This window comes from Bos taurus, chromosome 20 (genome assembly GCF_002263795.3).
Source record: "Bos taurus isolate L1 Dominette 01449 registration number 42190680 breed Hereford chromosome 20, ARS-UCD2.0, whole genome shotgun sequence".
Taxonomy (NCBI): Eukaryota; Metazoa; Chordata; class Mammalia; order Artiodactyla; family Bovidae; genus Bos; species Bos taurus.
The window spans coordinates 2,761,154-2,774,937 of NC_037347.1; the positions used below are offsets into that span (position 1 = coordinate 2,761,154).

The window sequence follows — 13,784 nt, forward strand, 5'->3', positions numbered from 1 at the left end:
CAGTATCCGCAAATCAATCAATGTAATACACCACATTAACAAATTGAAAAATAAAAACCATATGATTATCTCAATAGATGCAGAGAAAGCCTTTGACAAAATTCAACATCTATTTATGATAAAAACTATATGATTATCTCAATAGATGCAGAGAAAGCCTTTGACAAAATTCAACATCTATTTATGATAAAAACTCTCCAGAAAGCAGGAATAGAAGGAACATACCTCAACATAATAAAAGCTATATATGACAAACCCACAGCAAACATTATCCTCAATGGTGAAAAATTGAAAGCATTTCCTCTAAAGTCAGGAACAAGACAAGGGTGCCCACTTTCACCATTACTATTCAACATAGTTTTGGAAGTTTTGGCCACAGCAATCAGAGCAGAAAAAGAAATAAAAGGAATCCAAATTGGAAAAGAAGAAGTAAAACTCTCACTGTTTGCAGATGACATGATGCTCTACATAGAAAACCTTAAAGACTCCACCAGAAAATTACTAGAACTAATCAATGAATACAGTAAAGTTGCAGGATATAAAATCAACACACAGAAATCCCTTGCATTCCTATACACTAATAATGAGAAAACAGAAAGAGAAATTAAGGAAACAATTCCATTCACCATTGCAATGAAAAGAATAAAATTCTTAGGAATATATCTACCTAAAGAAACTAAAGACCTATATATAGAAAACTATAAAACACTGGTGAAAGAAATCAGAGGACACTAATAGATGAAGAAATATAGCATGTTCATGGATTGGAAGAATCAATATAGTGAAAATGAGTATACTACCCAAAGCAATTTATAGATTCAATGCAATCCCTATCAAGCTACCAACGGTATTCTTCACAAAGCTAGAACAAATAATTTCACAATTTGTATGGAAATACAAAAAACCTCGAATAGCCAAAGCGATCTTGAGAAAGAAAAATGGAACTGGAGGAATCAACTTGCCTGACTTCAGGCTCTACTACAAAGCCACAGTTATCAAGACAGTATGGTACTGGCACAAAGACAGAAATATAGATCAATGGAACAAAATAGAAAGCCCAGAGATAAATCCACACACATATGGACACCTTATCTTTGACAAAGGAGGCAAGAATATACAATGGATTAAAGACAATCTCTTTAACAAGTGGTGCTGGGAAAACTGGTCAACCACTTGTAAAAGAATGAAACTGGAGCACTTTCTAACACCATACACAAAAATAAACTCAAAATGGATTAAAGATCTAAATGTAAGACCAGAAACTATAAAACTCCTAGAGGAGAACATAGGCAAAACACTCTCCGACATACATCACAGCAGGATCCTCTATGACCCACCTCCCAGAATATTGGCAATAAAAGCAAAAATAAACAAATGGGACCTAATTAAACTTAAAAGCTTCTGCACAACAAAGGAAATTATAATCAAGGTGAAAAGACAGCCTTCAGAATGGGAGAAAATAATAGCAAATGAAGCAACTGACAAACAACTAATCTCAAAAATATACAAGCAACTCCTACAGCTCAACTCCAGAAAAATAAATGACCCAATCAAAAAATGGGCCAAAGAACTAAATAGACATTTCTCCAAAGAAGACATACAGATGGCTAACAAACACATGAAAAGATGCTCAACATCACTCATTATCAGAAAAATGCAAATCAAAACCACTATGAGGTACCACTTCACGCCAGTCAGAATGGCTGTGATCCAAAAGTCTACAAGCAATAAATGCTGGAGAGGGTGTGGAGAAGAGGGAACCCTCTTACACTGTTGGTGGGAATGCAAACTAGTACAGCCACTATGGAGAACAGTGTGGAGATTCCTTAAAAAACTGGAAACAGAACTGCCTTATGATCCAGCAATCCCACTGCTGGGCATACACACTGAGGAAACCAGAAGGGAAAGAGACACGTGTACCCCAATGTTCATTGCAGCACTGTTTATAATAGCCAGGACATGGAAGCAACCTAGATGCCCATCAGCAGATGAATGGCTAAGAAAGCTGTGGTACATATACACAATGGAGTATTACTCAGCCATTAAAAAGAATACATTTGAATCAGTTCTAATGAGGTGGATGAAACTGGAGCCTATTATACAGAGTGAAGTAAGCCAGAAAGAAAAACACTTATACAGTATACTAACGCATATATATGGAATTTAGAAAGATGGTAACAATAACCCTGTATACGGGACAGCAAAAGAGACACTGGTGTATAGAACAGTCTTTTGGACTCTGTGGGAGAGGGAGAGGGTGGGATGATTTGGGAGAATGGCAGTGAAATATGTATAATATCATATATGAAACGAGTCACCAGTCCAGGTTCAATGCACGATACTGGATGCTTGGGGCTGGTGCACTGGGATGACCCAGAGGGATGGTATGGGGAGGGAGGAGGGAGGAGGATTCAGGATGGGGAACACATGTATACCTGTGGTGGATTTATTTTGATATATGGCAAAACCAATACAATATTGTAAAGTTAAAAAATAAAATTTAAAGAAATAAAAGCCTAAAGCCAAGTCAATAGGATTGAAGTGATCCCCTGGTATTCTATCTGCCTACTACAATAAAAATAAAAAAACCTTCCATGGAGAAAGTTCATATCATCCAGAACTTCTACAGTTTTTCTTCCACACTAACATTCAATAAGAAATCATGAGACAAGCTTGAAAAAATAGGACCAAATTATGGAAGACAGAAGGACCCACATATTGACTCAGATACTGTAGATATCAGATGCTAAGTCACTTCAGTTGTGTCCGACTCTGTGCAACCCCATAGACGGCAGCCCACCAGGCTCCCCCGTCCCTGGGATTCTCCAGGCAAGAACACTGGAGTGGGTTGCCATTTCCTTCTTCAATGCATAAAAGTGAAAAGTAAAAGTGAAGTTGCTCAGTCATATCCGACTCTTAGCGATCCACGGACTGCAGCCTACCAGGCTCCTCTGTCCATGGGATTTTCCAGGCAAGAGTACTGGATTGGGTTGCCATTGCCTTCTCCAGATATCAGATAAGGGCTTTAAATAATATCATTAAAATATTCAAGAAAATAAAGGAATGATACATTTCACCAGAACCTTTGAATCTATTCAAAGAATTGAAGGGGAGGTGTCTAATGAAAATTCTGGAACTGAAAATATTATAACTAAAATTAAGAACTCAATAGAGCGGTTGTATACCAGCTCAGACACAGCAGAATAGAGAGTTTCTATTGACTTGGGTGAAAGGTCAGTAAAAAATATGCAGATGAAACCATGACAAGAAAAGAAGACAAAAATACAAAAAAGAGTATAAGAGACATGGAAAACTCTATAAAAGGTTTAACATACATGTAATTGGAGTGCCAGAAAGAGAAAAATGGGACAGAAGCAGTTATTTAAAGACATACTGACCAAGAATTTTAAGAAATTAGAAAGAAAAAATCGGATATCACATTTAAGAAGCTTTATGAATCCCAAGCAGGAACACCCCCCCCACACACACACACACCACACTCACAGTTACATCACACTCAAAATGCTGAAGACCAAAAAGAAAGAGGAAAAATTTTAAAGCAGCCAGGGGTGGGAGGAGACATATTACCTTCAAAGGAGCAAAAATCAGACTGACAGCTAATTTCTGAATAGAAATAATGGCAATCAGTAATCAAGAGAAAGGCATTTTATAAGTGCAGAAAAAAATTTTAATGTCAAAATAGAGTTCTATACCCAGCAAAACTATCCTTTAAAAAATGTATGTGAAATAAAGACATTTTCATGTTAAAACTGAATTTGCCACTAGTAAACCTGAACTATATGAGGTATTATAGGAATTTTTCACTCTAAAGTACAATGACCCTAACTTTAAGTATCAAACTTCAAGAGGAAATGAAAAGCACTGGAAAGGAGTGACTCTGACCTACTTCTCAAATAAATTCTCATTTCAATGGAATTTTTTAGTGTGAAATGTAAGTTCATGTTAAATGAAATAGAGACAACAAGTAAGTGAACTAGAATTTTACAACTTGACAATATATAGATACTGTCAGTTTAATTTTAACCAAAGTTTAAAAAACCTGAAACCTGGGTTCTGGGAGTCAGGGACCAAGGAGAGCAGTTGACCTGTAGGAGTCAATTAACAAGTGAGTGTTAGGAGACAAGAAAACTTGTGGAAATGGGGGAGTCAGAAGCTGCAGGCAATAGCTGTGCTCTAGGAGTTACGGGTCAAAGAGAGTCTGTGGGAGATGTAGTCAGGACCCTCGGCTGGCAGTTGTGCTGGGGGGTTGTGTCAAGAGGCAGAGGTCTGACATCGCCACCCACCTGAGGCAGCGGCCGTTGAAACGTGAGCGCGGTGGGGGAGGGGCAGTTTAGATTCCTGGCCCCCGGTCCCCGCCCCGTCGGGCCCGCCCGCACGCGCTCGCCCCGCCCCGCCGGCCCCGCCCCGTCCGGAGCTTCGAGCGCGACAGTCGCGAGGTTGAAGCGAAGAGCGAGCGAGCGGCGCAGGGACCCCGTGTCCGGCTGGGGCTTCGGTGGCACCCGCCTACGCTCCCTCCCCTCGGGCGCTCGGGGCGCTGACCGGCGCCGCCTCCTGGGAAGATGGCGCTGCACTTCCAGGTCAGTGCGCTCTGCGCCGCGGATCCCCGCCCCGCCGCTCCGGGAATCCGGCGGGACGCTGGGGTCTGGAGACTGAGGGCCGAGTCCGGCGACGGAGGCCGCGGGGCCGCCGGCCGGTGTGTCGGAGCCCTAGGCCCCGTTCCTGGCCAGGGACCAGGCACTGGTCTGGGCTGCCCACCCCAGGCCCGGGCCCGAGGAAGGGGCGGCCCGAGCTCGGGGATGGCGGGTGGAGGGGCAGGGGCTAGGCTGGAGGTCGAGAGAGAGGTGCGGATGCTGAGGACCGGCCGCGCGGGAGCCCGCCCTCCCGGGTGCCGCCGCACGGCGCGCACCGAGGTTCGGCGGCGCCCGAGCAGGTGGGAGACCGGCAGTACCGATCAGCTTTCCCGCCGCGTCTCCGGCCGCGGCTCCATCGTCAGCCTCCACACAGTTCGGAGGGAGCTCGAGAGGGGCCTGGGTCCGCCGAAGGAGCGGCTCTGCATTTGGACTTGAATTGGCTGGAGTCGGCAGGGGCTCTGTTTGTGGGGAGTTGAGAAGGAGGGCTCTGCAGCAGCCTCTTTGGAGGAGGAAACCGGGGCAGGACGCGCACTAGGAGCGCAGAAACGGTCAGGGTGGGATGCGGGCTGGAGGAAGGCTCAAATATTCAGATATTCTCGGGCACTTTGGCATATGCATCCAGTTATTTATTCAACAAACATTGTAGAGCCTCCTCGGCACCCACCCCGGTACCCCCCCACCCCCAACCCCACCCCCGGGTCTCAAGCACTGTGCAGAGTTGTGGGATAAAGAATTACATCATCTTATTAGCATCCTTGCCCTCATGAAATTCACAGATAATTACAATAAATGTGAAAAATGATGTGATAGAATTAATCACAGGATATCATGGGAATATTGAAAGGGGCACTCAACTCTGGGTGTGTATGTTGGGAAGCAGTGAGGCACAGATGCTGTGCTTGTCAGGCAAGCTTTTTTGAGCTTCCGTTCATCCACTTGTTAATTGAGTTCCTACTTTGCTAGGTACTTAAGATAAAACTCTCTCAAAACTTTATGATTTGTACAGTCAGGGAACTTGCAGTCTAGTGGATCTTGAAAGAACCGAGCAAAGAGAAAGGGAAGGGTAGAGGCGAAAGGACAGTGTGAGTCAAGTCAAAGAATTGTGGAAGAACATGGCGCACTGGGGTAGTTCAGCCTGACTGGAGCTTAGGTTCCTATGAAAGGGAAGGGAGGAGGGGAGGCTGTGGAGGCAGGAGATGACCTTGGAGAGATAGGCAATTTCATAACGTGGTGATAGTGTATCTAAGTGTCCCAACCCTTTGTAGACTTCTTTGGGCCCCCTGAGACTACAATGATTCATTACCTAATTATTGATTCTTCCAAAGGGTACTTTCTTTTCAACCATCCACTCTCCTATCAGGTAATTGACAGCTCAGGAGATAGTAAGCCTGACACATTGTTTTGATTCCTTGCCATTGCTAAGGGTCTCCAGGTCAAAATAATGTTATTTATTGCCACTTTAGTAAAAATGCCCTTTGGGAAATCTTCACTGGCAGAATCTCACAGGGAGGGCTTTGGGATTGTAAATAGATGAACAGTTGTTCATAGTTCAGGTGTAAATCTTGAGGGCAATTAAAAACTATGGTGGAAGTTTGGAACGGTTTCAGAATTGGAAAGATATGCATAATAGTAAATCACCCAGTCGGGAAGATTTCTTCATACTTTAGGTAATGGTGGAAAAATTAGCTCCTAATGGCAGAACTACCGAAATTAGTTTCTTCAGACTCTATGTCACAGCAGCTCTGGGCAGCTTAAAAGTGAAGTTGGACAAATGAAAGACGTGACAGTTTGAGGGGCCTGAAAAAAGCTCTGAACCTTTTCAGTTTGAATTGTTTTCAGTATATGGATCATATTGTTACCCAGTTAACTCAAGGAACATTTATTACTAATAATAACTGGTACCTAGCATTTGGAATTTTTCCATGCTTGTAGATTTTGAATCATACAACTAGCTTGAGAGGTGTGTGTATACAGTTGGCTTGTTGTATCTGTGAGTTTTGCATCAGTGGATTTAACCAACTGTGGATTGAACATATTAAACAATTCCAGAAAGTTTAAAAAAACTTGAATTTGCCACACCCTGGCAACTATTTACATATCATTTACATTGAATTTACAACTATTTATATAGCATTTATATTGTATTAGGTATGGGCTCCCCAGGTGGAGCAGTGGTAAAGAATCTGCCTGCCAACACAGGAGCTGCAGGAGACACTGGGTTCAATCCCTGGATGGGGAAGGTCCCCTGGAGGAGGAAATGGCAACCTACTCTAGTATTTGTTCTTGGAAAATCCCATGGACAGAGGTGCCTGGTGGCCTATAGTCTATAGGGTCACAAAGAGTAGGACGTGACTGAGCAGCTGAGCACGCACACACGTGTATTAGGTAGTAAAAGTATTATGAGATTATTTAAATTGATAGAGATTATATGCAAATACTGTGCCATTTTATATAAGGAATGAGCATCTTTGGGTTTTGGTTATCTGCAGGGTGGCCTGGAACCAGTCCCCCTACTGTATGTGCACACATACATTTTATTCCTGAAGACACTGAGTCTTAGAACAATTGTGACTTGCCCAAGTCTACAGAACTAGAGTAACCCTGCTGCTACTGCTGCTGCTAAGTTGCTTCAGTTGTGTCCGACTCTGTGCGACCCCATAGACGGCAGCCCACCAGGCTCCCCTGTCCCTGGGATTCTCCAGGCAAGAACACTGGAATGGGTTGCCATATCCTTCTCCAATGCATGAAAGTGAAAAGTGAAAGTGAAGTCCTTCAGTCGTGTCCAAGTCTTTGCGACCCCATTTACTGCAGCCTACCAGGCTCCTCCATCCATGGGATTTTCCAGGCAAGAGTACTGGAGTGGGTTGCCATTGCCTTCTCCGAGAGTAACCCTAGTAATTCATAATTCCATATTCTTTCATACCAATATCTTGCAGTCATCTACCCAAACAGGTAGTTAGTAAAAAATTATGCCATTTTGGCATAAGTGGATTTGTGTGAGATTAGGTTACTACTTCACAATCTTTTTCAAATTATGGCACACATAAAGAATGGTAATTGGGTGGTCCATTGATGTAAACTACTCATAACTAAAAGCCTGGCTGCCTGAAGGGCAAGGGGATCAATATCCTAGACATTCCTATAATCCATTCAAGGCACGTGCATTCTGATTAGGAAGTTGTGAGTTAGGATACTCTGTCCCAAAGGAAGAAATGAATCTGGATTGTCTTAGAGGAGACAGTCCAGTTAGTGGGCAAGGAAGAGAGGAAAGAGGTTTCTAGGATCAAGGAAGAGGTAGGCACTTTAGATTTCACAGAGGAATCTTGGAGAGAATTAAGAGGTAACATCAGGAAAACTTTAGGAGATGCAGTTTAGTTGATCTTTTTAGCTTCCCAGAACCTGGGACTATATGCTTCTTAATACCCAGCCAGGCTGCTATACCTGATTTGATCTAGATATGATTATTAACAATTAGAATCATGAGGAGAAAGGGGTTTGGCAAAGATGGTCCTGGGGTTGTGGAGTTGAATGGGTGAAACTATAGACAAAAGAGCAACGTGGTGTTTTATAGTTAACTGAAGAAACTATTTACAGTTTGTGTAGATCTGCTATTTGCCAGGAGCTAGATCAAGCTTTCTCTTGTCGTTTCTATCTTAATCTTCATAATTATTTTGGAAGGTGGTTTTGAAACCTGCAGTTTCAAAAGTGAGGTTTAGAAAGGTTAGATAATTTGCTTGAGATCACTTTAATAATAGTGACTTTTTAAATAGCTGGACAAATTCTAGGCTTCCACAATGATTCCAGAAGAAACCCCTAAAGAAATCCAGGGCACTGTAGGCCACAGTTGTAAAATACTGTTCTGTTGGTCTGCTGTCTATGAATATCATGTAGAGGTGTTGAGTATGAGTCTTTATTTTAAAGGAATTGGTAGGACTCTATGATAAATTGTTATATACTTGGCATCAGCTAAACTGCAATGTTTGAGGGCACAGTTTGCAAGACTACCCTCACTACTGACGCCACTTGCATATTTGAGAGTTTCCCAGTGCCATTCTCAGGGTTAACAGAAGGACTCACACAATTCACTGAAAGCTATCATACTCAAGTTTCTTATTGGGAAAGTACACATACTAAATTGATTGATTGATTGAAAGAGAGGTGCATAGAGCAGAATCTGGGCGCATTCTGAAACAAAGCTTTTTGGTCCTCAGGGCATGTTACTCTCCTATCATATTTGTGTGGCAGTAAGCACTGAATATTGCAAACCAGGGAAGCACAACCTGAGCTTTGAGTTCTGGAACTTTTCTTGGGGCTTCTTTTTGTAGTTGTGATTGGTTGGGTGCCACATGATTGACCTGAGCGTTTAGGTCAAATGAAACCATGCCATGGTGGCTGAGTGGTAAAGAACCTGCCTGCCAGTGCCGGAGATGCAGGTTGGATCCCTGGTCCGGGATCCCTATGTGATGGAGCAGCTAAGCCAGTGTGCCACAGCTATTGAGGCTGTACACAAGAGCCCCGGAACTGTAGCTACTGAGCCCATGTGCCACAACTGCTAAAGCCAAGAAGAAGAAATTTATAGGTAAATATAAAGATGGTGAACAGACAAGGTTGAAAGTATGGACTAGGATATCATCTGCAGGTTGATGATGACTAAAGTAAAAGGTCAGCCTCTGTTTCCACTGTTTCCCCATCTATTTGCCATGAAGTGGTGGGACCAGATACCATGATCTTAGTTTTCTGAATGTTGAGCTTTAAGCCAGCTTTTTCACTTTTCTCTTTCACTTTCATCAAGAGGCTCTTTAGTTCTTCTTCACTTGCTGCCATAAGGGTGGTGTCATCTGCATATCTGAGGTTATTGGGATTTCTTCTGGCAATCTCGATTCCAGTTTGTGCTTCTTCCCGCTCAGTGTTTCTCATGATGTGCTCTGCATATACGTTAAATAAGCTGGGTGACAATATACAGCCTTGAGGTACTCCTTTTCCTATTTGGAACCAGTCTGTTATTCCATGTCCAGTTCTCACTGTTGCTTCCTGACCTGCATACAGATTTCTCAAGAGGCAGGTCAGGTGGACTGGTATTCCCATCTCTTTAAGAATTTTCCACAGTTTGTTGTGATCAACACAGTCAAAGGCTTTGGCATAGTCAGTAAAGCAGAAATAGATGTTTTTCTGTTTTTGCTTTTTCGATGATCCAGCGGGTGTTGGCAATTTGATCTCTGGTACCTCTGCTTTTTCTAAAACCAGCTTGAACATCTGGAAGTTCACGGTTCACGTATTGCTGAAGCCTGGCTTGGAGAATTTTGAGCATTACTTTACTGGCATGTGAGATGAGTGCAATTGTGGGGTAGTTTGAGCAGTCTTTGGCATTGCCTTTCTTTGGGATTGGAATGAAAACTGACCTTTTCCAGTCCTGTGGCCACTGCAGATGGTGACTGCAGCCATGAAATTAAAAGATGCTTACTCCTTGGAAGGAATTAAAAGACACTATGACCAACCTAGACAGCATATTAAAAAGCAGAGACATTACTTTGCCGACAAAGGCCCGTCTCGTCAAGGCTATGGTTTTTCCAGTTGTCATGTATGGATGTGAGAGTTGAACTATAAAGAAAGCTGAGCGCCAAAGAATTGATGCTTTTGAACTGTGGTGTTGGAGAAGACTCTTGAGAGTCCCTTGGACTGCAAGGAGATCCAACCAGTCCAGGGTGTTGAGACAACGTGTGGTTGGGGTCTATAGATTTGTATGTGGCTCAGAATTGACCATTTGCTCTATTTGAGCTATATGTGTGTATATACACACAGGTGCGCACACACACACATATGTATTTGATTGCTCAGCCTCAGGGTTGTTTTTTTTTTGTCTGTAAAATGGATATGCTAAAATATGTAATTTACAGGAGTCTACTTTTTGGATTCGTTTAAAAAATAGAAGATGGAAATACTTTTGTAAACTGTAAAGCACTAAAACAAATATGACCCAATTCATTGTAGAAGGAGAAGTTCTAAGAGGCCCAGAAATAAACCTTCGGGTGCTTAGGAAAAGTTAATAAAGGGAGGAAAAAACAAAGAGTTTGTGGGAAATGAGTAATTGTAAGATAAAGGCACTTTATTAATGGCAGTTAAGAGGTTTAATTCCAGAAGGCAGGAAAGATACAGGGAAGTAATTGAAAAGAATTTAAATTTAATTGAGGTGGGATTTTTGTAGTTCATCAATTTATTGTTTCATTATGAGGGAACATTTTTCTCTAGAACAAAAGAAAAAAACCCTTCATTTTTTCAGCTTTCTTGAGGTTTTCTTGTTATTGCTTAGTGGCTAAGTTGTGTCCAACTCTTTTGTGACTCCGTGGACTGTAACTCATAGGCTTCTCTGTCCATGGGATTTCCCAGGCAAGAATACCATTTCCTTCTCCTTCTTGAAGTTTATTGACAAATAATAAACCACACATATTGGATGAATTTTGACATAGTTTATAACTGTGAAACCATCACTGAAATTAAGATAATGAACATATCTATCACTCCCCAAGTTTCCTTATATCCCCCTTGCTTAATCCCCCCTTGCTGCTTCCCTATCCTTCCCTATCTTCCCATTCTGCTCCCTCCCCAGCCTGAAACCACTGATCTGCTTTCTTTTACTATAGAATCATACAATATATACTCTTTTTTTGGTCTTGCTTCTTTTACCTCTTGATGGATACACGATGAGAGTTACTGTATAGAAAGAAGTTGCATCATCTAGGGGTTAATTGTATGTCAGGTACAAAGGGCAGAAATCAGTCCAGAATAACTTGAAGATCCTTATTTAGACTGTAGGCAGGATTATATCATTGTCTCCTAGGCTATGGAAATTGGGTACTGTCCTTGAATGCTTGATAGTAAATCTATGGGAGTTAGGTGATGTCCAGTGCTACTTGTTATTTATTTGTATGGGCTTCTAATGTTGATACGAAGCCCAGTAGAAAATTTAATAACTCAAACCCAATTTGTCAACACATTTAGAAGGGATCCATTTCTCTGAGGCATGCTTATGTTAACCATATTCTCAGACATCACTATAAAACTAAGATGCAGTTTATCAGTTCACCGTGAAAAGTAAAGTCTCTATAGACAGAATCCCTGTGAAATCAAATGCTAATCAAAAGATTGCTTAGTCGCTCAGCGATCATCACATTATGAGTTTAACTCTATGAAATGTTCACATAATGCTTTTCCAACAGGGTAAGGATTTTTGTGTATGTATCTTTTTCTCTAAAAATGATTTCATTTGCCAGGCATTTAATTGTTATCATTACAGAGAAAGAATAACTTGATTTTTTTTTTTTGCCCTTTGTTTCAGTCTTAGGAGATAGTTCAAATCTTTACCTTTATATCTTGCACTGCCCTTCAGTGGTTAATAATTTGAAAGGCATTTGGGAAAAAAGGGTCATTGATAACATTGTTGATGTAAACAAGCCTGTGTTGGAGTTCTCTAAATCAATATAGCAAAAAGGACAAAATTCCAGAACTTTTCTATATTTACTTAGATATTCTTGAATTGATTAATATTAATGTTTATGTTTCCTGGGGCTGTTATGACAAATTACCACAAACTGGGTGAGTTAAAAAAATGAAATTTTTTTCTTTTATAGGTATGGAAGCCAGAAGTCTGAAATTAATGTGTTGACAGGATTGGTCTCTTCTTGGAGCTCTTGAGGGAGAAACTGTTCCATACTTTGCCCCTAAGTTCTGATAGCTGCTTGCAGTTCTTGGTGGTCCTTGGCTTGTAGATATATCACCCCAGTCTTTGCCTCATCCTTCCTGAGACCTATTTACTTGTGTCTCTGCACCTCAAATGTCCCTGTCTCTTTTATGAATGACTGGATTTAGAGCCTGCCCTAAATCCCTCGGTTTGATCTCATCCCTCCATCCTTAATTTAAGGATTTACAAAGACTTTATTTCCAAATATTTCAAAGGTATTGGGGGTTAGGACTTGGATATATCTTTTAGGAGGATACAGTTCCATCCATTACAATACTATTATTAGGTAATACTAGTAATAAACAACTAATCTTTATAGGGTGTAAAGTGTGCTAGAAGTTATGTGGCCCTAGCTCATTTAATCCTCCCAGCAAACCTATAAGGTATATGCTATTATTAGTCTCAGTTATTGCTGCCTTTTGTTTTTCAGTAGTTAGATTTTGTCACTATTTCTGGCTTCACTTTTTTACACTCAGAGTCTACTTCATCGGAGTCTAGACCTATTGATGTATAGTTGAATGCATGATAGCAGGATCAGTTTATCATTAAATTATTCTGGGCATTATCAGCTCGAAAATTCAGCCCTTTAAATTTATTAGATGAAGGAAAATACTTCTGAGGTTGATCATGAGTCACAAGAGGGAAAGTGGTAGCTCTTTTCATTTTTGTTTCTTACCCTTGGAGGAAACATGAGAATTCATATGTATTCATGAACCATACGTTTTCTACACATTTTAATGTTATAAACAGTATGTAGTAGCACTATTAGGGCTTGTTGGGACAATCCAGGTAGAGGAAATGTTTAAAATGTGGTTCATTTGAGGTCCTTTATCTTAATTATCCTTTTGAAACCTTTCTTTTGTACTTTTATTTTCACTATAGCAAAAAATTCTCTAGTCTGGGATGTTGTGCTCTGGCCTGTATAAAGAAGTGGAAAATGCTGTAAAAAAACAAGGAGCGAGAACTGTAAAGAATAAAGGGAGTTAGAGGAGGTTTCCTTTCAGTGTTTCTTATGTATTCCTATTTGTTGTTGTTTAGTCACTAAGTTACAGTTAGTTGTGTCTGACTCCGTGACCCCATGGACTGCAGTGCGCCAGGCTTCTCTGTTCTTCACCATCTCTCAGAATTTGCTCAAATTCATGTTCACTGAGTTGGTGACGCTATTCAACTTTCTCATCCTCTGTAGCCCTCTTCTGTTCTTTGGCAAAGGTATATGCATCTGAGAGAATGCTTAGACTAGTGTAGCTGTAAACTGCTACATAAGAATTCAGGCCAGAAAGCATAAAAAAATGGCATTACTTTTGAATATCCCATTACTTTGATATGCCTACCTGACATTAAAATCTGTGCCAATTTTTCTTGACCTCCAAAGAATAATTCTCTAAGTTCAAACTGAA

General features: G+C 41.1%; 1 protein-coding gene across 5 annotated transcripts in view; it reads left to right on the forward strand.

Moving 5' to 3' along the window:
- The first annotated feature begins 4,431 nt into the window (after window positions 1-4,431).
- Window positions 4,432-13,784, forward strand: part of RANBP17 (RAN binding protein 17) — a 383,888-nt gene continuing 374,535 nt past the window's right edge. For all 5 annotated transcript variants that reach the window (XR_009491905.1, XM_059878829.1, XM_059878830.1 and 2 more), the window contains exon 1: window positions 4,432-4,598. Coding sequence is in view for 4 of the 5 variants with exons in the window: in XM_059878829.1 (XP_059734812.1) it covers window positions 4,581-4,598 (18 nt within the window). In the remaining variant the exon portion in view is untranslated. The remainder of the gene's footprint in view (window positions 4,599-13,784) is intronic.